The 24,571-nt window shown below is 36.1% G+C and overlaps 1 protein-coding gene across 1 annotated transcript in view; it reads right to left on the bottom strand.

Annotated features, from left to right (window-relative positions):
* Positions 1–22,838, bottom strand: part of LOC306853512 (shisa family member 6) — a gene marked incomplete at both ends in the record, with an annotated part of 83,404 nt that extends 60,566 nt beyond the window's left edge. Inside the window, 3 exons of the mRNA XM_079390990.1 lie at positions 317–409; positions 11,031–11,185; positions 22,294–22,838. Of these exons, the coding sequence (XP_079247116.1) occupies positions 317–409; positions 11,031–11,185; positions 22,294–22,838 (793 nt within the window). The remainder of the gene's footprint in view (positions 1–316; positions 410–11,030; positions 11,186–22,293) is intronic.
* Between the last annotated feature and the right edge of the window lie 1,733 nt (positions 22,839–24,571).

Raw genomic sequence — 24,571 nt, 5'->3', positions numbered from 1 at the left:
TTAAAATAAACACCATTTGTTTAGATATTTGTCATAAGTATACACTACTAGTCAAAAGTTTAGAACAATTAAGATTTTTGTTTTTCCGTTTTGAAGTCCCGTCTGCATACTAACGCTGCATTTATTTGATCAAAAATATAGTATAAACAGTAAAACTGTGAAATGTTATTTCAATTTAAAGTGTTTTTCTATGTGAATATATGTTCAAATGTAATTTTAGCATCACATGATCCTTCAGAAATCCTTCTTATATGCTGATTTGCTGCTCAAGAAACATTTCAGATCATTATCAGTGTTTTTGTTGTTGTGTGATTACCTTTCAGATGGCTCCTGCCGAGCGTCACAAAGCCAGAGGAGATGAAGTTGTGCATGTCTTGACCACTGCGGAAGTTTTCTTTCCCATAATGCCCTGCAAAGACAGCCACGGCAAGTGTTATTAATGAAAGCGTTCCTTTATCATTTCGATGGCATATTAGAGTTAACAGTTTGTTTGATTTTGGATCTCTTTTTATCACTCCGGAAATCAGAAAACATCAACTTTTTATCAATGAATCAGAACTTTTTTTTAGGAATAAAACGCAATATAAATCAGGCAGACGGAGAAGGGTTTGAATGTTTTGAACTTGGAATTTTGAGTATAACTTTTTCATTTCATTAACTGTCAGACGCCCTGTTTCATTGGATATAACAGTTGCAATATATCAGCAACAAACTCAACAGAAAGACGTGAAGCATAAACAAACGATATATGAAGAAACACTACTGTAAAAACCTTCAGAATACAGATTGGTGTCCATGTAAGTGCTGCTACAATGGACATTTTTAAAAAAAAAAATCGTTTTGAGAAATCATCCTTTATTTTAATTGAAATCGATGGACAGAAATAGATCAAATATAATAAAACAAATGCTTGAATATGTATTTCGGACATTTTCTTTCATCTAGTCTTGAAAACATTAAACCTAAATATTAATAAAAATCCACAAAATACTATTTTTTAATGTTTTTAAAAAAGTATCTTCTGCTCACCAAGGCTGCATTTATCTGATCAAAAATACAGTAAAAACAGCAAAGTGAAATATTATTGTTATTTGTTTCTATTTGAATATATTTAAAAATGTAATTTATTCCTGATGCACTGCTGAATTTTCAGCAGCCGTTTGAATTGAAGTACACATATGCAATACACTTAAATGCGTATTTTGAATGTTTTCTTTCCATTAGCCTACAACAGGTCAAGTTACAGAAGCACCATTTCCAAACTGACCAGTGCTTAAATAACCAATGGTTTTGCCTGCTGTGTCTTGCCTTAACTACCCTTTATGCCCCACATCCATCACATCAGGGCCTTGATTTCAGACGGTTACTGAGAAGTCATCTCAGCCAGCGAGCGACAAAAGGCGCTCGGAGACGGAGGTCAAGACAAGGTACTGCATTAAGTATTAATGGGGCAGAGGTTCTGCTCATGGACTCGAGAGGTTTTAGAGGTCACTACAACACACTCTCAACACACACACACACACTCTCATCTCGCATTCGAGCCCTGCTGGGTTAGAGGACACCGGGAAACTTCCCCGTCTTCCTCTGGCCATCTAATTGGACAGTAATGGTGTCCCTGACCGGAGATGCTGACCTCGAGGTCATGAGACGGGAGGGTTGAGAGATTTGTGTGTGTCACTTTCATCTAGTGTTCATTTTGCTATTTTTAACTTAAGTCTTAGTCCTGTGTCAAATGCACTTTTTTATTTTTTTTTTAATCATATTTAGTCTAATTTTAATTTAATGAAAACTTCGTCACATTTTCATCAAGCTGTATAATGGTTAAAAACAAAAAATGCATATTTTTCTCAAAATTACAATCACAATGATTGTTGTCATTTTAGAAATGTATTCTTACATTTCATGGACTATATGAATAGAGAATATGGACAGAGAATATGGGCTCTGATTGGGGGATTTGAACTTATGATATCTGGCAACCGCAAACATGAACGCTCACATAGTAGAAGTGTGTACAGCAGTCTAATATTATCATCTACTACATGCCTGGTACATTGATGGTTCATACTTTTTAGCAAGTAAAAGGCCTTTAAGTATAATTTTAAAAATTATACTTCAGGCCGTGTCTTTTTGCTGTGAAATATATACTGTTTTTTATCAAGTAAATAATATAATAATTGTTATATTCTTAGTAAAATTTTAAGATGGACACTAAATGTGACTGAAGCAACATTTACTTTACTATCCATTCATCTTTTTTTTTTTTTTTTTAGATCATGTTGAAATATGAATATAAAATGAATATAAAATATGATAAATCAGGCTTTTGAGAAAGGTTTGTTTGTTTATCTCTCAATCATTTGTATGAATGAATGAATGAATGAATGATGCATTTATATAGCGCATTTATTGTGTATTGCCGTACACCCAAAGCGCTTTACAATCATGTGGGGGTCTCTCCTCAACCACCACCAGTGTGCAGCATCCACTTGGATGATGCGACAGCAGCCACAGCACAACGGCACCAGTGCACTCACCACACACCAGCTACAGGTGGAGAGGAGAGAGAGATAATCAAATGGTTGGGGATTACTAGGAGGCCATGATTGATAAGGGCCAGTGGAGGGAATTTGGCCAGGACACCGGGGTTACACCCCTACTCTTTACGAGAATTGCAATGGGATTTTTATTGACCACAGAGACCTCGGTTTAACGTCTCATCCGAAAGACGGTGCTTTTTACAGTATAGTGTCCCCGTCACTATACTGGGGTGTTAGGACCCACACAGACCACAGGGTGAGCACCCCCTGCTGGCCTCACTAACACCTCTTCCAACAGCAACCTAGTTTTCCCAGGAGGTCTCCCATCCAGGTACTGACCAGGCTCAACCCTGCTTAGCTTCAGTGGGCAACCGGTCTTGGGCTGCAGGGGGATATGGCTGTGGATTTGTCTTATAATAAGCATTTTATGTTTAGAAACTACAGAGCTTTGATCATAAAACTAAGCGTTTATCATCTTACTAAGACCTGTTATTGGGAGATACAGAGTTATATTTATATCATTTTATGTAAGTAGTCTATTTCTGTTATGATGATCCCATTGATTTACATTACAAGCTATGAGGATTTCATCTTATCTTTTTGGCCAGATAAATATCACTATCTGCATCAAATTGCATATTTTGCTCCGTTTGAGCCTCTGAATAAAATTGAGGTGTTTATTCCTTCATATTCTCCTATATGAGCCATAAATATTCTTAATATTCTAAGAATGCTTTTAGAGAGCTCCTAATTTAGCTTAAAAATTTCTAACTAGGAGTCGTAGCTTAAAAGTGATTCAGGACCAATCTGAGAGCAACTCTGAGCGAGGAAAAGGCAAAAACTTTTACCTTAGTGAGGAGGCGGGGCTGACCCCGTTGCTAGCTATGACACAGTCTTTTGAAGACTGTGATTGGTTGGTTGTCCATGAAGGAAATAAAAGAGTGCTTTTAAGAGTAGGGTTTATTTTAAGCCTTCACTTTGAAATTACAGGCGTAATTTTTCCTGTTTTCCCGTACACACTCTCTCTCTCTCTCTCTCTCACACACACACACACACACACATTATATGTATATATATTCTTTATTTTTGATTTACCATGCTGTCATACTTAACGTATTTTATAGGAAATGAACAGCGACACAATTAGGTTCTGAAAGTACTGTCAGGTACAGACCCAAATCATCGCTGCTGCATAGTTGCATTTTTCCAGTTGGTAAATATGTTAATCTAGACCTCCATTTCTGGCGCTATGGCATTTCTGCGCGGTGTCTGAGATGTTAGCGTGTCTGAAATAAGATCGGTAACAAACATGATCCCTGCACGATCTAATGTGTAGCGTCTTATTAACTCACTGTCATGCATTGTGTGCAACACATTTCTTCTCCCTCTTCATGTTTCGTCCATTTTCTCCACTGCTAAAGAAAGCCCCTTAAAAGTCCTCGTCTGTACTCCTAACAATTTTGGACCGTAATACCTCTTTTAAGGGTTAAGATGCTTTCTGAATTACTTTTTTCTTTACTAGGATCTTTTCTTTCATTTTAAGAGGAAACACCCACATTTCTAAGAATTTTCTTAGTGCTAAGAGTTGCTCCTAGTAACATAATTCTAAGTTTTTTTCATGAATACGGGCCCTGATGTACTTTTACTTACTTTACTTACTTTTGTCATTTAGCAGACGCTTTTGTCCAAAGCGACTTACAAATAAGAAAAAGTAACTAAAACTAAAAAGTTACAACTCTATAAATACTATCTACCCACATATTTAAGAAAATAAAGAAATTAAATAAAATTAACACATGCATATAACAACAGCATTTCAACAATAGCTGATGTATTAAATATAAGATAAGATAAAACACAAAATACATTCTATTTTATATGTCAAGCTTTACAGGGTCAATGTTATGATACTTTGCCATTTTCCAGTTGAAGTGAGTTTGAATGGATGAATAACTGATTCAAAAGAACCACTTGAAATAACCAATTCACTAAAATGCATCAGACTTCTCAAAGCTAGTGAAAAGTGCTTCTCATAACTGGAAAGTCGCTCTTTGTGCTTTTTTCTCAATTCAAAGGAAAACCTAAAGAGACACACAAACAAAGAGAGATGCACAGACATGTTATTGCTCCATAAATCAATTGCATGCTGTGTAATTGTGTTGAAACATTTCTTGGTGAAGTCTTGAGATGGAACAGAGATTACGGTCAATACTAACAGCAAACGAGAGAGAGAAATATACAGACAGAGAGAGAGATTCAGTCTCAAGAGGTGTCAAAAATGCCCTATTTTCAGGCAGTCTCTCAATTTGAGCCCTATATTCCCATTTTTGTTATTTTTGTCACACAAAAATATGCAGTGCTTTTTATATGGTAGCCACCATATGCTTCATGAAACATCAGCATCTTTGTTTCAGTATTGTAATAACGTCCATGATTTTATCTAAAACAAAAATCACTAGCAGAACTAAAAATAATTATTCAAATACACTGATAGTTCTAAGATCATGACTGCAGACTTTGGTTCAAGCATGCTAGATATTTCCTTCAGATATAAGGAATCAGAGGTCAGTGAGGACAATTAATTCAAATGAAATCAAACATACGGGTGTCAAGATGACCCGGGAACAGTCCAACCAGAGATCACATTGCATTAGGAAACCCGTAATAAGAATAGCAGATGGGACCGTTTGCCATCTTCATTTCTCTTTCTCGCTCTTTATATTTTCCTCACAGTGGCTGATCTGTCCATCAGATCAGATTTTAGTACATTGCTGAATGATGAAAGTTAATATTTAATGACGGTCTTTTATTAAAACAAGACCTCGTTGAACCGTACTGTCTAATCAAACGGAGTAAAACTGAACGGACATGCAAGCTAATGTTTAATCTGAGAGATCTGCTTCATTTTAGCTCCTGATGCGCATCAAATCTTCATGTCCTGGTTTAAAGAGCCTGAAGCAAGGTTAAAGAGGCCAAATCCTACAATTTTACCATCTAAATTTCTAATCTGGTTTCCTTTAATAAAGTCAGCACCAGAAACATCATCATTTAGTATTTCATGACCATTTTCCAACAGACTTGTTCTTTCTTGCTACTGCACCTTTAAAGCAATAGTTCGCCCAAAAATGAAAATTTGCTAAATATTAATTCACCATGAGGCACCCATAAATTACATTTCATTCAGTGATTCCTGGAATCAAGTCAGTCTCAAAACACTATTTTAAATAAGCATGTAATGCACTCACAACAGGAATAATTATACGCTATAAATCAGTGAATACAAGGCCTCAGACCATATCATGCAACGCTCAGAAGGAGATAATGGCTTTCCATCATTAAAAAGCAATTTAAACTCAGCTAGGGGTCAGAAAGGGACTACAAATGCAAAAGCCTAATTCAATTTATATACCTTGGCATTAATAACAACATTTTCCGCTAGTTGAGCAAAAAAAAAAACCATAGAATTGCATAATGGCTTGAAAAAAGATTTTGGTTTGTTTGAAAGTATTTGAATGTGGTTTTAATATTGGAATGAATGTCAGTGTAATTCATTCATAAATCCAGTTCTTCTAAAGTGTCTGACTAAAATGAATGCATCACTTATATACATACATTATAATAGCGCTAACCCAAACCATAAGAGACAGAGGAGAGTGACTGGAGGAACTGAGGTCACGGAGGTCAACCAAACAGAAAGAAGGACGACCAGAGGAATGACAGGAAATCTCTGCATGAGCAATCAATAAAAGAGTCCAAAGAGATTGAATTTCTTTCAGCCAATTAATCAGATGAACAAAAATTCTAATTTCTTTTAGTTTGAAGGCTTTTTATAAACCGTGTGCCCTATTTGAAGGCATTTAATCAATCAAAACAGACATTTTTATGGATCACAGGAACACTTTGTCATCAGCTCTCAGGAGACGAGAGAAGATCAAACGCAGCAGCTTTCCTCTGATGCAATCTCTCTCTCTCGCTCTCTCTCTCTCACACACACACACACACACACACACACACATAAAGCCCCGTTCACACCAAGAACGATAACTATAAAGTAGTGCTGTCAAACGATTAATCGTGATTAATCGCATCCAAAATAAAAGGTTTTGTTTACATAATATATGATTATGTACTGTTTATATTTAATATGTATATATAAATACAAACACATGCATGTATATATATATATATATATATAAGAAAATATGTTATGTTTATGTATTAAATATATTTATATACAATACAAAAATATAAATATATAAATGTATATACGTGTAAATATTTTCTAAATATATACTGTATGTGTGTGTATTTATATATACATAATAAATAAATGCGCATACATATATTATGTAAACAAAAACTTTTATTTTGGATGCGATTAATTGCGATTAATCGTTTGACAGCACTATTAGAAAGATAATGATAAAGATATAGTTATACAAAAAATGCTCAGTATTGAAGAACAGCAGAGTCCACACCACAGCTATAACGATAAAGGCACAGAGAAACAATATCTTTGGAATTTTTTTTCCCAGCTGATGAACGATACAAACATTGACAGCCAATCAGAATCCATCCTGCTATAACGAGCTGGAGAATTTAAAGCAGCAGACAAGTGTGCGCTCAGAATGGTGTGGACGCTAATATGGCTATCTTTATAGTTATCGATCTTGCTATGAATGGGGCTTAAGATGGAAAATAAGCCCCCCTTAAGAAGAATGTGCATTTATTTTAAATAAAAAAATATAATAAAAATATATAGTTAACTGTAATTTTAGCATATACAGATGATTAGACAATGTGTTATTATGGGAAATAAATAGAAACATTTAGTCATTTAGTTGTAAAACTCATCAATAAGGCCATCTAAAGCCACTACTGAAAATGAATATTTAGGTAAAATAATATATTGAAATCGTGTTTTTATATATATTAAGGCTGTCAAAGTTAACACGTTAACAATGAGTTTGCGCAAATTCATTGTAACGGCACTAATTTTATTAACGTGCGATTAACACAGTGTGCAATTTCTGTTTGACCCGTGGCCTAGCCCATAGTTAGAGAAATGGAGATGTACAGTGTTGCCAACTTAGCGACATTGCAGACCCCTTTAGCAATTTTTATGTAGAGCTTTTTATGTAGTCTTAATGGGTCGTGTTTCAGACAGCTGCCCTGTCGTGCAAAAATGTAAACACTTTTGTGTAAGTAAATTGCTCAGTGCAAAGAAAGAGAAGTAAAGGGAACCTGGTATTTCTATTTTAATGTGTCTAATAGACATGAACAAGTTCTTTGAAAAACATCTATGACCTTTGAAACATGTCTAGTCTTCATGCTCCATGTTGACTATGGTTTCACTAATAATAGACATATATTTGCATAAAGCACCCATATTTGTCCATGCCCATGTCGATTAGAGTATTAAAAACTTGAAAAGTATTAAATTAAAGTACATTTAGAAAGTGATTAAGTTGCGATTAATCACGAGTTAACTCATGACAATTATACGATTAATCACGATTAAATATTTTAATCGACAGAAATAAATATTTTAAATATTTTAAATATTTTAATCGATTGACAGCCCTAATATATATATATATATATATATATATATATATATATATATATATATATATATATAAAATTTTATAATAAACAATTAAATATCTTACAACTACACTTTATTATTATTATTATTATTATTATTATTATTTTAAGCAATATTCCAAAACATTCTTTCTTTGCAAATTTTTATTTGAATAAAAATTGTCTCTGATATTGTGATTGCAGGAATTAATAGGGTTCCCATCTATTATATTCAATTTCTTTATTCAGTATAATATATTATTCAGTATAAGATGCCATATATGACTGAGACATGAAAATGTACAGCCTTGTAGGAATGACCCAGATTCAGTCAGCATCTGACATAAAAGTCATCAAAGGATTTGTTTATCAGTCATTCATTGCTGCCTTTTTCCTGTTCTTTTAATTAAATTACAGGACAAACTTCCTAAATGGTGCTCTAAAGGTTTGAGTTGTGAATGCTGCAGCGAGTGAGTAAACTTTAAACTAGCGTCTCGCTCAGACAAACACTAACGTTCCTAACAGCTGACCTCATTCAAATACAGCTGTGCTTAGGTTTATTCACAAGCATTTTGAATATTGATGTACAACAAGCCAAAGCACTGATTAGCTCAAACACAATCGAGACAGTACATCTGCATTAAAGCTAACTCTGAACTGGAGTCAGTGAAAGCATGTTGACAGCGCATCAGAAGAGCTTGTTTTGATGGCTGTTTGACTGCGGCGCTCTGTGTGAATGGGGAATTCATTCGCATTTGAGTTCTGATATTAGCTTGTACTGCGAGCTGTTAAATATGAAACAACACGATCAAGAAGTGCTGTGGGAGAGAGTTGGAGGGAGAATTTTGGGTCACGGCAGATGTTTCCTCAGTCATATCGATGCAAATAAACTCCTGAGCATATGTGCACACCCACACACACATGCGGATGCTTTTATTCAAAGTGACTTATACTACATTGAAGTTATGCATTTTATCAATTCATCAATTCATGGGAATCAAACCCATGACACTGGTGTTGCAAGCGCGATGATGTACTGCAGGGCTTTTGTTGCGCTGAACGTTAGTGTTTGTCTGAGCGAGATTGCTAGTTTAAAATTTACTCACTCACTGCATCACTTTTTTAGTAAGTGTTTCATTTTAAATTATAGTACAGGGCTGCACAATTTGGTCAAAAATATGTTGTGCATATTTTGTCATATATTGCAATTTCCAACTTAAGTAGTTGCTTAATAATAATAATAATAACAATAATGACAAAATGTTTTTTTTTTATTATTAACTATACAATTAACAGAAATATATTACTTTTGTAATAATATAATTGCACTTTAAAATAAAAATGATATTTGATAATTATAATTTAGTATTTTTTAAAGATTTATTTTACAAGTTAGTATTTTACAAGTTACTTTATTTTACACTAATGATCAAACTCCATCGTTGTGTTAATAAATATTACCTTTTTGCAAGTTGCGATAGTGTGCGGGAATTGCTTGTCTACTTTATTTTACACTAAAAGTTACTAAATAATGTTTCTTAAATTCTTCACTTTAAAATGTAAAACAATTTTATTTTGGCAGTAAACTGCAGGCAGATATTTAAATACTTCTTGTTGCAAATCTGATAAAATGCTGAATACTTATGTCTACAGAAACGTAGGGAACTGTGTGAATGTTAAAATAAAGTCACGTTGTTACACAATTGCACATTGTACAATTAAGTAAACAACACAGAGATGGAGTTCGTGTGGAGCAGCATTGACTGTAAACCAAGCCACTCTGAGACACGGAGAACATAGAAACACAATCACTGCATCCAAATATGCCTACTATCATACTATACATTAGGCGAAAAACAATAAGGCAAAAGAGTAGTATTCATAGTATTCGAAAAAAAGAGTGTGAAATGTCCCGGGATGACCTACTACTTCTAGCAAGATTTTGAAGTGTGAATCTGATTGCCATTTTACTATCCCATGAGGCCTTGGGAGAGGATTTATGAATGGCAGCGGAGAGATGCAACTGACGCTGGTAGGTTGCATGACAGTAACAATAGGGCTGATATAGCACATCTAGATTTCATTCATACCCATATTCATACTATATTAACTTACTTTTTTTCATGGCCAGGAAGTAGGTTTTAAAGCAAATGTAATATTTACAAGACAGCGTGTAATTTTGGACACAGCCAATGTGAATCAAAAACACTTACTTGTGATTATTTTGTCATAAACTGTGACTGCAATTTGAACTAAACATTTAGTCTGCTGCCGAAACATCCAGGCAAAAATAACAAACAGACTACAGTCCAAATGAAATAGTTGCCTTTTAAGGGTGTTCACACTTGGGTTCAACAAGAACCAAGTCAGATTCACACCAAATCAAGCACCTTCTAGACAGTGTGCATTTCAGACTTAAATGAACACTGCTGTATTTCACTCTGAAACCGCTCCAGACTAAATCACAGCCTTTCTAAATTAAGCATATCGCAATTCCAATTTTATAATTTCCACAACTCTATTTATTTAAACTTAACATTTTGTTTTTTAATTAATAGCCTTTCATCAGCTCAACAACTCTATTTCCTTATTTTGCAACCAGAATGCAAATTTTAATTTACAATATCCATAGACATATTGATAACCCCCTCTTATTAGGATTAAATGTCAATGTTTAATCTGTTGCCATGGTAATTTATTTTAAATTTTCTGAGCACTCCAACATTCCAAAACGAATTCCATATTCATGAGAAACATAGAACTAATCCTTTTGAAACTACAATCGTGTTCCATGCACGAAAGACCTCTCTCAAAAAAAAAGAAAAAGTTTAATACCATAGGACATTTTAGTTCGTGTGTAAAACATGGCATTTTCATCGATAACACAGAAGTGGTGCCACCTACCGTGGTTGGTTTTGTTGTGCACCGGTGTGTAGTGGTTCTTGGACGTCCGTACAGGTGTGTTTTCTTTAGGCGAGGCATCTATAGCCGCGATGTTTTCATGCTCGTACTGTGATATGGGAACGGGCCCCTGCTGTCTCAAAATGTCTGCCAGCGCTCTGAAGAAAGAAAAAAAAAAAAGGTTGAAGATTATTTTACTGCTCTCCAAAAAAAAAAAAACACCATCCAAATTCAGCTCTGCTTTGTAATAAATCCTTGCTTAGTGTTTCATCAAGTTTAAAGATACAAGCACACCAGCCCCCAAGAGGTTTAGGCAATTTGCCCCGTTTAGGCGATTGTTTCTGTTGTTTTCCCATTTGTGGAGGTTCTTGCCTCTTGCAACCAGCAATCATTTTCTCTCTTTCGCACACATACACAACTTTAATTGCGCTTTGTGGTATAATGAACAGTGGAGGTTTAGTCTCTCAGGTTTTCGGGACCTCAGGCCTGCAAGCTCTACAGCAGCAAACGAAAGCCATTAATCAATGTTTCTCTGCAATATGGCGTTAGAGCAACACACCCCACCCACACCATCCTAATGGGATTCAAATTCTATTAATGTTTTTGCTCTTTGGCCCGAAGGACACGCTTTCTGACTCGAGACCCAACTGCCTCATGGATTTTCTGGGCAGCAGCAATCTGAGATTGTGCTGGCTGGAGTTAATGGTGTTTTCTCACTAATGCGGTTTTCGGAGCATGTACAGTTATATGGGGCTTCATCTTGAGGGCAAACTTTTTTCATTCCAGATGAACTTTGGGATAGTGTTGGCTTAGTGCTTAAAAAGGGGACCTATTATTCAAAAATCACTTTTATAAGGTGTTTGAACACAGTTGTGTGGCCGCAGTGTGTAATAACAACCAGCCTATGATGTTAAAAATCCACCAATTATTTTTTTTATAAAACCAATAAATCATGAAGTCTCTCCAAAAGAGCTGTTTCAGATTCTCCCTCTGTTCACATCACTGAGGGAAAAAGTCCCGCCCATTTGTGACGCTATCTGCCCTATTAGCATAAACACAGCGCTGAGTGAGAAGCTGCAGTCCGCCATTACTTGGGATATATACAATGTCAGCACCAAAACTTTTATTATAAAATGGCCACATCCTAACAATCTAAAAGCAATTTTGGATTTTTTTGAATGTACAGTAGCTTTTTAATCTGAACGAGTGCCATGGTCATCCTAAAGATTCCCTTGATGAATAAACATTTATTCAGAAGCAGAAAAAAGGTTGAACCAGGTCGGACCATCAGTTCTGAAACCGCTGCACGTCGTCAATGCGGCGGGATCCATCAGACCCGGAGGCCATCTCTCCTCACATGAGGAGCCTGAAATGGCGTCTTAACTGTGTCAATGTCAGCGTATTTGCTCTGCCTCACAGTCCACATGTCTGAGCGCGCCACAGAGACAGATAGAAAGAAAGGGAGAGAGAGTGTGACTTTGGAAGGAAGTATAATTAGTCTTTCCCTTCCAGGAGAAGGCCTTTTTAACAGAAGTTCTCCTCACGTGGGGCGACCTGGTTTCACTGCCCCAGTTGGCTGTAAGGCTCTGAGCGCAGCTCTACCGATCCACCTCCTTCAGCTCAAACACCGCAGGACCTGGGCCTGGCTACATTAAACTACTTGAGTGGGCTCTTTTACTGTAGTTTTTACACGTCATGTTCACTCCTTTAGAGATTTCAAACAGTTTAACTTCATACATCCCATCACAGGTAAGAGTTTTACCAGCTAAGCAGCATACTAAAGAATAAAACAATGAGACGTGAAAATCTGGTAAACGGCAGTAACATTCATGACCTGCAAAAACTAAAAAAGATGATTTTAAAAACTTTACAGATCAATAACAACAAATTGTCACTAAATAACCATGATAAATGCTTTAAAAAATATGAATTTTACTTTTTTTTTTAAACCCTCGTGAATAGGTACATGTGAATGATTTTTTTTCTTCATGAATGATCATGATTTTAATGGTAAAATACTGTAAAAATGCTACAGTAAAAACAAGTAAAAAAGTAAAATATTTCTTTCTTTAACAACCTGTAACAGATCTAATGGGACATTTCAAAATACTGTTAAATTTAGATTTTGTAAATGAAAAATGAAAAGTCATCTTATAATTTACATTGGGGGGGGGTTGTAGTAAAATTGTAAAATTGACATTTAGATTTTTGTCACTAAATAATCATGTTAAATGCTTTTAAACAATATGAGCTTAACATTTCTGTGCATGGCATTGTTTACATTTTAAGTGCCTTACTGCAACTGTTTATATATATATATATATATAAAAGCAAATATAAAAAAATAGACAAACAAATAAATAAATAAATGCATTTTTATTAATTTAAATATTAAATGCATTATTTTAATTATAAATAAAAATCAAACAACAATTCATTGAATATTAAATTAAGTTAAATAAACGTTATTTTATTTGATTAATTTAATAATATGTTTTGTGGTTATTTATAATAGCTGCAAATAACAAATGATGGTAATAATAATAATAACAATAAATCATATTTCATTCACACACACACGCACACCCTACTCAAATAGATAGATAGATGAATAGGATAAATGCATTGCGCATGGGTAAACGCCACACATACAGCCTTCTCAGTCTCTGCAGATCTTCATCAGAAGTCATTCAGTTGTCTGGTGTTAATATATGCAAGACGATGCTAATGGTAATTTGGGCCTAAGTGCTATCCTGTTTGCTCTAAAGACACATCTAAACATCAGTGTGAGTTAATTACATCCTCACAAACACCCTGATGCAGCCTCTGGGGACGGACAAGCACCGATTCCCAACAAATCAAGGCCAATGTCCCTCATTCCAGCACCTGAATTGGGTTGAATGGTGAAACGTATGGCGGCTTTAGAGACCTGATGTTGCTACAGCTTGAATTAGACACACTGTCTCAGTCATTTTAACTCTGGTTACATGTTTAAAATGCATGTAAAATGAACAGTGATTCAAGTAATGATGCATTCACATTAAAAACAAATACTTTTGCCACCAGACCTGCCAAGAAACAAATAGATGACATTTATAATAAAAGAAACTTCTCAATATTTTACATCAATTGAAAAGACAGAAAATAGTTGAAAGAGATACAGGATGTTTGATGAATCAGCAAATATACCTGAGTTTAAGATGAAGAGAAAAACTCTTGGAGGAAGTAGTCCGAAAATTCAATTAAGTGAAATTTAAGTGGGTGAATATCATTGCTCAGCTAATATTCCACTCCAGAATTACAAAGAAATTATATTTTGCATAAATAAAAATTAGGTTTGTTTCTAGGAGCTGAATTCAATTCAAGTTTATTTGTATAGCGCTTTTTACGATACAAATCGTTGCAAAGCAGAATTAGGAATTAAATTCTACAGGAATTTAAGTTTCCACAATATATTTATATATTGCAGAACCTTAATATATTTAACTTATGGCAAAAATATATTATATACTGTATATATTATATAAAATATATTAAGATTCTTGATTATTTTCAAGACAATTAAGCACATTTTCCTCAAATAAAAATCAACCTGTTTGGAAAAGAAAAGAAAAGAACAATTTACATTATAAATAATTTCAATTATATTAATTAATTTCATTTTTTTTCGAAGAGAAAAGAAGAGAATAGGATGGGAAATTTACTTAATTCTCCTAAAAATACCAGTGCAAAAATGTCTTAAACAAATGGCTTTATTTTATTTGAGTAAAATAAATCAAATGTATCAGAATAAAGCTTTAAAAATACAATTATGTAACACAAAAGTAGTCTGGTTCTTTGTCAAAAATTTGTCAAAAACTCTCACTCATTCAAACTCTTGGTTAAAATGCAAGTAAAATGGCTAATCATTCAAGTAATGATGCATTCAACAAAAGAAAAAAATACTTTAGCCAGAAATGCCAATGGCGAGTGTACTCACAAAATAACATTTACCTGCATAAATGCATTTTGCAGACTCTTTCATTCAAAGTGACTTCAGGCCTATTCACAGCAAGGACAATAACAATAACTATAAAGTCTTAAAAATCGTTCTACACCACAAGTATAACGATAACAACACAGAAGAACAAAATTGTTACAATAAGTTTCAGAATGATTCTTTCCATTTGAAAGATGATAAAAGCACCGACAACCAATTAAATATTAATGTTTGGCAGAACATGCTTTAGAACCACTTTGGACCGTTGATGCTTGCTATTGTTTATTAGCATCAGGTCAAATGTGTGCAAAATGGGTCAATCAGAGGACTAGTTTATTTCCAAAGCAGTGAAATGGAGAATGGCTGTGACAGACTGGCCTGTCTGGGTAAAAAGTGCTCGTCTTACGTCAGCGTGCGCTCAGATTGCACCGGCTCGTGCTCCCGAGGAGACTGATCAATACGAGGCGCTCGGATCACCCGCAGAGGCTTTCAGACCGTGGCCTCTCTGTCCCACTGAAGGTCACCGGTGAATCTGCATGTGCTGAACACAGCCGGCACCTCTTTTAACCTCTTCTACCTCTCAGCTGCCGCTCTCACAGACCTCGCGTGGCCCGGGGAGCCGTGAAATGTACTGTTATTCAAACCGTGGCTTTTTGGCACCGAGCTAATCTTGTGTTCCACTCAAACTGCTCATGTACGGCTGTCAGGTTATAAAGCGTAAAGCTTTAGCATCACCGGCAAACCGGCTCCAGGCATTCTGATTGGCTGGATTGAAAACTCCCAGTGCATTTCACTGGACACAATAGGCATTCCGTTCTCTCGCGGATGTGTTTGAGTTTCCCCGTGACAGTGATGAGGGTTTTAAACGCTCTCGGGTCAGAAATTAATCATTATATGCATATAGAGCTCAGGAAGTCACTTGGTGCTAAAAACGCAGGATGTGAAAACCAATTCAAATCTTTTCAACAACTGCTAAAGCGGATGGAGAGGATTCAGTATGGCTTCCTAGCGCTGTTGCACAACGTTTTCAGATTTAACCTCTCTTAAAAAATGACAAAATTTATTTATTTTTACTTGTGTTTGGGTCATAAATCATTTTGCTCACATGTTATATCAGCACACATTATAAAACAACTTTGATATTTTTTGTACTTTGTACTAGGATTGTTTTCCCACCTTGTAACATTTGTGCTTCCAGTCGAAAATGAAAAGAAAAAAAAAACACTTTGTTATTACATAATCTTGGATTCAATGTTTTTATCAACTTGTTTTCTTTCACTTAGCACAGGTTTTGTATTTCTTGTTGGAACTGAGTGATTGTAGGCCTCATCGATCTGAGCTTATGCAACTCAGTTTTGGAGTGAACATTTTCCACAAATGTTTTATTCACTCCAAAACCAAGGTGCAAAAGCTCAGATCAGTGAAGCCTACGATCAAATTCGACAAAAAGATCTTTGACCATTATGTCTGAAGAACACAAACTCGCAAATCACACACATCAAGCCTCATCCGTGAAACATGAAGAACACATTTCTGTGCAAATCATTTGTAAAACTTTGCATGAACTGTTTGTTCTGCTCATGATTTCATGTCTCACGAATACTTATATATATCACTAACTGAAAATAGCATATTTTCTTGCTTTAGAAATATATATATTTTCTGGCAACAGATTCTATTTATACTTCATAAAAATAGAAGTATTTTCTTTGCGATAAATGTAAATAGTAGATTATCTCTGCAAATAGTGGCAGATATTGTCACTTAAGTATTGTAGTAAATTATAAAACAGTATGCAACAATAAAATATTGAGTGTAAATTATCATTTTTATTAAAATTATTAATTGGATGCTGCCTTATTGGACCAATAAGGCTCTCCTTACAGTTACCCCTAATCCTATCCGATAAACACCCATGAGGCACTTTATTTTCCACTTTTTTAATATTTCCTTCATTTTTATTGAAAATAAATGTCTTTCCAATGTGATATGTGATGAGAAAAGGCAGAATAACACACACACACATATATATATATATATATATATATATATATATATATATATATATATATACGCACACACACATTCCATCACAATATTGTCACCTAGTTATCACATATAGTTGTACACATATATCATTACATATTTATGGCACTAGCACTCATTAGGTCTGAACTTTCATTTATGATTTTTTAGCCAAGTCATGTTCTTTTGCCTTATTTCCTTACTGCTGAATTTCTCTCAAGGACTTTTCTTGATTCTGATGTTTTCTCCCACAGGCTGATCATTCCCTGGCCATTTCAGCAGGTGCCTAAGACAGCACAGCGGCATCAATATTTAAACAAAGAGAGACAACATGCTGAGACACAGCAGGGGTTTCTGGGTAGCTGAGAGTTGGAGACTCATCACACGGGGAAGATGCGATCGGACAAGACTGCAGCTGCTTGCCCAATCACATTCCTGATTATGTCATCAGCACCAAACAAGTAGACGGCATTATAATCAAAGAAACTCTTCAATATGTCACGTCACTGTGATTCACAGAAAGTAGTTGAAAGAGATACAGGCTTGTTGATGAACTGACAAATATGTTTGTGTTTAAGATGAACAAAAAACTCTTGGAGCAATTAGTCCAATATATATTGGACAATTTATAATATAATATATATATTGCCTAAATAAAAAAATGTTTCTAGAGTTAAGATTTTAATTATTTTTAAGACAATTAAGCACATTTTCCCCAAATAAAATCTTGTTCAGACATAATATGTATGTATATATAATATTAAAATTAACATAAAATTTAGTTCAATTCCATATAAAAACTCTACAATGATGTCAAACAATTTACAATTGACATTATTTTATAATTAAAATAATAGGGAATTTTTCACGTTAAAAAAAGAGAACTGGATGGGAAATGTGCTCAATTACCATAAAAATAATGATGCATTTTTTTATATATTTTTTTTTATGTAGGCATTAACACATATTATTTTTATTTTTTTTTAGATATCGTCATATAAATAAATAATTATTGCTTTTAATAAGACCTTCACCCAAATAAACTTTGAAAAATATAATTATGTAACACAATAGTAGTTGGACTATTTGTTGGCACAAATGAGTCATAAGCATGAATTACAACCCATGATCCATTTGAGCTAATCCGCCCAGTATGAGGTAATTAAAATACTTTAGTCATCACTTTGTCATCAGTCTCAAGTATGACTATAGATTATGAGGTCAAACCACAACCAAGCCATACTGAACTACTTACAAAACCTCTATAGTCCTCATAATCGATTCATATTGAATCAGCCAGGGAAGCGTGAGACAGATCTTGTCCCTCATTAACTGAGGTCTCATCTCTAGTCATACAGACGTTCCCCTCAGAGAAACCGCACTTCATGCGCCTGTGTTCTTCAAACACACAAAACACATCAAGAGCCTTCCAGATCGGAGCGGTTTCAATACACATCTGAGCCCCTGGGTAAACACACTCATAACATATTTAACTGTATTTTGGTGCAAATTACCACCCTCTACACACAGCCTAAATGAAGCCGAGCGGATTCAAAGGGTGGAAATGTTAAAACAAATGTTCTGGAACATTCTGTACCCTCACGGCTCATAGTATGAAACTTCACTGGTGTCTCTGTGAGACAGTGAGCAGCAGGGACGGTTTGTCAAAAATGGGGCAAGTATTGATGGAGAACAAGACAGATATAAGATGGGAGTGTAGCCCATTTAAAACCCTCTGAGAAATGTTCAATATCAGTTCAGGGAAATATATAAATGCTCAGGTCCTCGAAATGTCAAAATGAACACAATAAATGCAATCAACGACTCATAGTGATCAGAGACTGACAAGCACCATAGAAGTAGTTCATGTGGCTTGTGGTCTACATTTCAAGACTTCTGCAGTCATATGATAGTTTTGTGTGAGGAAAGACTGAATTTTTAATCACTTGACTGACTTCAGAAGACTTGAAAAGTAGAAGATAAAGGCTGGAATACACTACACAATTTTTGCCCTGATTTACAGTCTGGAAATATTTACACTAGTTGCTGAAAGTCCGAGCCAGTGTGCAGAATTGAGTTGACAGATTTCATAGAAAATCTCATAGTGTATGATGGTCACAGACAAACATGTTCGATATCTTGAGCCGATTTTAGAATGCAAATTGTTTTAATTTATCACATGTTCATTGTTTAGAACGACTTTAAAATCTGGTAATGTGTGATCCTCAGTCGTGTAGTGTACAATAGCCAGTTTTTCTCTGTAGCAGTTTAAATAAGTGTATGATAGCGTTTTAAAATCTGTTAATCAAATTTTAAAAGTCGTGTAGTGTATTCCAGCCTTAAGTCCAATGGACTTCTTTTATGGTGTTTTCTTCGGGCTCATCATCAGCCCTTGGTCACTTCGCTTTGGTTTCCAGTGAAGAAAGAAAGTTCCATTGGAGTGCCATGAGTAAATAAAAACAGACTGTTCATTTTAAGTATGCAGCTCTCAAATGTCAACCGGCTTTACTGAATGTCATTTGGTCTTCACAAATCCAATAAGCCTCATTGTGAGCGCCAGTCAAACTCTTATCAGACTATCTGAGCTTGACTCATATTTGCAACATGGATCAGTTCGATAAGAGAAAAGCAATGTGCCATCTTTAATACTCTCAACAGCTCTGCACAGGAACGACTTTGTTTTGCCTGGATAAAATGGCTATGAAGTCAGTGTTACATCATTTTTACTATGAAAATTCAACATTTTCTTTAACAAAATTAAATTAATAAGCAATAGAGATAAAACAACACCTTCAAAACCAAAGAAAGCTTTCTCCTTTTTGACACTGACAAACCAAGGCAATATAAATATGTTTTATTGACAAACTGCGCCATGAAGACCTAGTTCCCTTCTACTACGACGATTTCCTGTAGCTCAAGACTAATGAAATCCAGGATCAATCCCTCCTAGACGCATATGAGTCCTAGATTTAATACAGTATGCAATTAACTATTAATATTCCATCTTAACCCAGAACCCAGCGCTTCTTTTGTAAGCTTTCACTTACGGTCTAGTTAATGTACTGTACGTTTTAAATGAAATGTGTTACAAGGTCTCATTCAGTTCTGGTTTTCTCATTCAGTCTCATTCACAAAAAATAACAAATCACTCATATTTTATACACAGTCTGTGCTCTTCAAACTGTTTTGTTGTATAAGAAGTGTCTCTAAAACATATTGTGCTTGCCCTACTTTATCAGAATAACTTGATCTGAAATGCTAATTCAGAATAAAAAATACACCCTTTTCATATTTTTGATGGCAATATCCTTAGAATTTCCCATTTTGAGAACGTAATTGGGAGTTAATGGGCTAAAATACTTTGGGCAAACACTTTCATTCAAAATGACTAAGAGTAGCACAGTTGTGATATGAATAAAACCTTTCTGTTGATGGTTATCCATATGCCACATTTAGCACTGTAAATCTGCCCCAATATCTTATGCGCTCTCACATGCACTAAGCATGTTAAGGTAGAAATACAGTTGGGCAAAAAAGTATTTAGTCAGCCACCAATTGTGCAAGTTCTCCCACTTAAAAAGATGAGAGAGGCCGGTAATTTTCATCATAGGTACACTTCAACTATGAGAGACAGAATGGGGGGAAAGAATTTATTTGCCAATTATGGTGGAAAATAAGTATTTGGTCAATAACAAAAGTTCATCTCAATACTTTGTTATATACCCTTTGTTGGCAATGACAGAGGTTCAACGTTTTCTGTAAGTCTTCACAAGGTTTTCACAAACTGTTGCTGGTATTTTGGCCCATTCCTCCATGCAGATCTCCTCTAGAGCAGTGATGTTTTGGGGCTGTCGCTGAGCAACACGGACTTTCAACTATCTCCAAAGATTTTCTATGGGGTTGAGATCTGGAGACTGGCTAGGCCACTCCAGGACCTTGAAATGTGAAGCCACTCCTTCGTTGCCCGGGCGGTGTGTTTGGGATCATTGTCATGCTGAAAGACCCAGCCATGTTTCATCTTCAATGCCCTTGCTGATGGAAGGAGGTTTTCACTCAAAATCTCACAATACATGGCCCCATTCATTCTTTCCTTTACACGGATCAGTCGTCCTGGTCCCTTTGCAGAAAAACAGCCCCAGAGCATGATGTTTCCACCCCCATGCTTCACAGTAGGTATGGTGTTCTTTGGATGCAACTCAGCATTCTTTCTCCTCCAAACAAAAAAAAAGTTATATTTTGGTTTCATCTGACCATATGACATTCTCCCAATCCTCTTCTGGATCATCCAAATGCTCTCTAGCAAACTTCAGACGGGCCTGGACATGTACTGGCTTAAGCAGGGAGACACGTCTGGCACTGCAGGATTTGAGTCCCTGGCGGCGTAGTGTGTTACTGATGGTGGTAGCCTTTGTTACTTTGGTACCAGCTCTCTGCAGGTCATTCACTAGGTCCCCCCGTGTGGTTCTGGGATTTTTGCTCACCGTTCTTGTGATCATTTTGACCCCACGGGCAGAGATCTTGCGTGGAGCCCCAGATCGAGGGAGATTATCAGTGGTCTTGTACAAACAGGTGCCATTAATACAGGTAACGAGTGGAGGACAGAGGAGCCTCTTAAAGTAGAAGTTACAGGTCTGTGAGAGCCAGAAATCTTGCTTGTTTGTAGGTGACCAAATGCTTATTTTACCGAGGAATTTACCAATTAATTTATTAAAAATCCTACAATGTGATTTCCTGGATTCTTTCCCCCCATTCTGTCTCTCATAGTTGAAGTGTACCTATGATGAAAATTACAGGCCTCTCTCATCTTTTTAAGTGGGAGAACTTGCACAATTGGTGGCTGACTAAATACTTTTTTGCCCAACTGTAACTTCTTAAAGAGACAGTTCACCCAAAAATTAAAAATTCTGTCATTTTTTACTCACCCTCATGTTGTTCCAAACCTGTATGACTTTCTTTCTTCTAAGCAACGCAAAAAGAGATATTTTGAAGAACACTGGGGTCCAAACAAAAATGGACCCCATTGAAAGTACCACAGAAGAAAGAATGTATACATGTTTGGGTAGGTAAGTAAATGATGACAGATTTTTAGATATTGGGTGAAATATCCTTTTAATGTAAAACTGCATATTTTTGCATAGTACAAACTTTGGTTAGCAGCCCTAGGGTGGTTGAACCAGGCTACATCACCCCTATACAATTACTACGTCACACACTATGCATTAACCCAAAGCTTGTATTTCCAAAGACATCTTTTGGGCTTACCTGTGGACATTCATTTCTTGAGGCGGTCTGGTGGCTTTGTCATAGGCCACTTTGGCAGAAATCCCCAGGATTATAATGACGGTGATGACCCCACAGGTGATGTAGACGGTGGTGTTGGTCTGGTCCAGTGCTGGGTCGTACGTGTCCCCTGTGGGTGCGGGTGAGGGCGGTTGGGTTTTGATCCAGTCGGGCGTGTTGTAGTTGGTACAGACTCTCTGATCCACTCGTTTGGCTTTCACGGGACAGCAGAAGCGCAGGAAGCAGCTCCCGCAGCAGTACCGGTGGTCAGTGTTGTTGCAGGAGAACTCTTTATCGAACTGACCGCTCACGTCGTAGTAGCCGAGACAGGTGTCATGATCACCGATGATGGGCGCCTGGACTTGTGTGATCCGTCGGGATACCACTGTCGGAGCAACGGTGCTGTTGACCTCCTTCACTTTGGGGGGTCTCTTCGGAGGGGGTTTGCTCCGCTTGGCTGTGGATGCGCTCAGGACGCACAGTGGGTCTAAATAGACCAAAAGAAGCAGGAGATGTCGTATCCCCATGGCTTCAGGTGGTGATATGTGTTTCTCCTCTTTTTATGATTTCTTCAAACCAGCACTGACCCGCTTGTCATGCACTCTTGCAGGTCCTCCATTCTCCATCTCCGTGTAGCATCATTTCAATGGTCCTCCTCCCTAAGACTCTCATTCTTTAAGGCATACGTGCTTACAGAGTCAAACCAACAATTACGCAATGCCCATTTCACGTTGAGTGGATGGAATGAAAAGGTTTTCAAACTTGAAATCTACTTGTTCAAGACTGACTACATTATGTTTATCTGAAAAACAAAATATGAGAGGGAAAGCAATGAAACTCTTCTCAGTTAATGTCCGGAAAAGCTACAGTCTACATGATTTCAGCACCATGGACAGCACACATCTCCCAGTTCAGTTTCTTCCATCAAAATTCATTGTGTTCTTGAAAGAAACAAAAATTCATACTACGTTAATTAACACAAAGACTGTCAACACTACTTACAAAAAGCTATATATACTGAATCTATTGGTGTGAATCTGTTGCATAACAGCATCGTATAGTGCATAAAATATAGAGATATTAAAATAAATCAAAATCTCTTTACAAGTCATCAGAGTTTACACATTCACATTCAAGAATGAACAAATAAATTGAAATTAAATTAATAAAAACAATTAAACATATAGCAGTACTGACATTTTAATAAAACAAATAAATTGCTATAAAAAAGCGGAGATTTCCGTCAAGTAAACCTAAACGCGTTTCATGTGGTAACGTTCAAATGAACAGGTTTTAAAAATATTATTAAACATAAGTTAATCAAGGACTATATTTTTTTTTTAAGCCATGCCGGTTACACGTATCCCCTTAAGGTAACGCCTGCACATTTTCACTTTTACAGTGTAGTAAAGCAAATAAATACTCACATATTACATTACAATCCACTCATGTTACCTTTGACATCCGACATTCATTCATGAAGAAGCTAAAAAGTGGATGGCCAATGCAAAAACGGACAGAACTTACGAGTCCAGTGCGCTCGACTCCGGGATGTCCGTCAATGCGCCTCCGAAACGAACAGAGCTGAAAGAGAGATGCTCCTCCGCTCCGCTGTGACCCGCCTCCACCGCTCTCGCTCTCTCTCTCTCTCTCTCTCTCTCTCTCGAACTTTGTTCTTCTACAAGTCAGGTAATTACAAACCCGTCTCGGGTAAGCGCACACCTGCTCATACCTGGAGCTGGAGGCTTCCCTTAACAACCTACACGACCTCTCCTACAACTGCATTAAAGTCATGGACATCCTTTGAACACACGAGACGAGTTCCTTGATCAACAGTCCTGTCAGGAAAACACACAACTGCACTTTGATTATGTTATGATTTACAGGATTCAGTGCAATCTAGTTTTTAAAAGCAGCAAATTATCATCAGGTAGTAAGAATGTACTGTTTTACGGTGATTTCTCGACTTCTCTATTTTTAGATAACCAATCCACATCCATCGATAAACAAACATGGACGCTGTGACCGTTAACTTTTGAATTTTGCAAGCGCGCGAATTCCTGTGAAGGATTGAATGGCGCGTGCAAATATCGGAGCAGGGACTTAAAGAATATAAAAATGTGCTCTATTCAAAAGCATGATACAGAATAATCTATATAACTATAAAATCAGTGTTGTGACAGCTTATTTCAGTCAAGAACCACCCACTGACTGACATGTAGACTAAAGTGGTCAATCACAGTTCAGTGTATGGTTCAAT

The sequence above is a fragment of the Barbus barbus genome (assembly GCF_936440315.1).
Source record: "Barbus barbus genome assembly, chromosome: 3".
Classification (NCBI taxonomy): Eukaryota; Metazoa; Chordata; class Actinopteri; order Cypriniformes; family Cyprinidae; genus Barbus; species Barbus barbus.
Note: the sequence above shows the minus strand (reverse complement) of the source record. Positions and strands in the feature narration are given on the sequence as shown.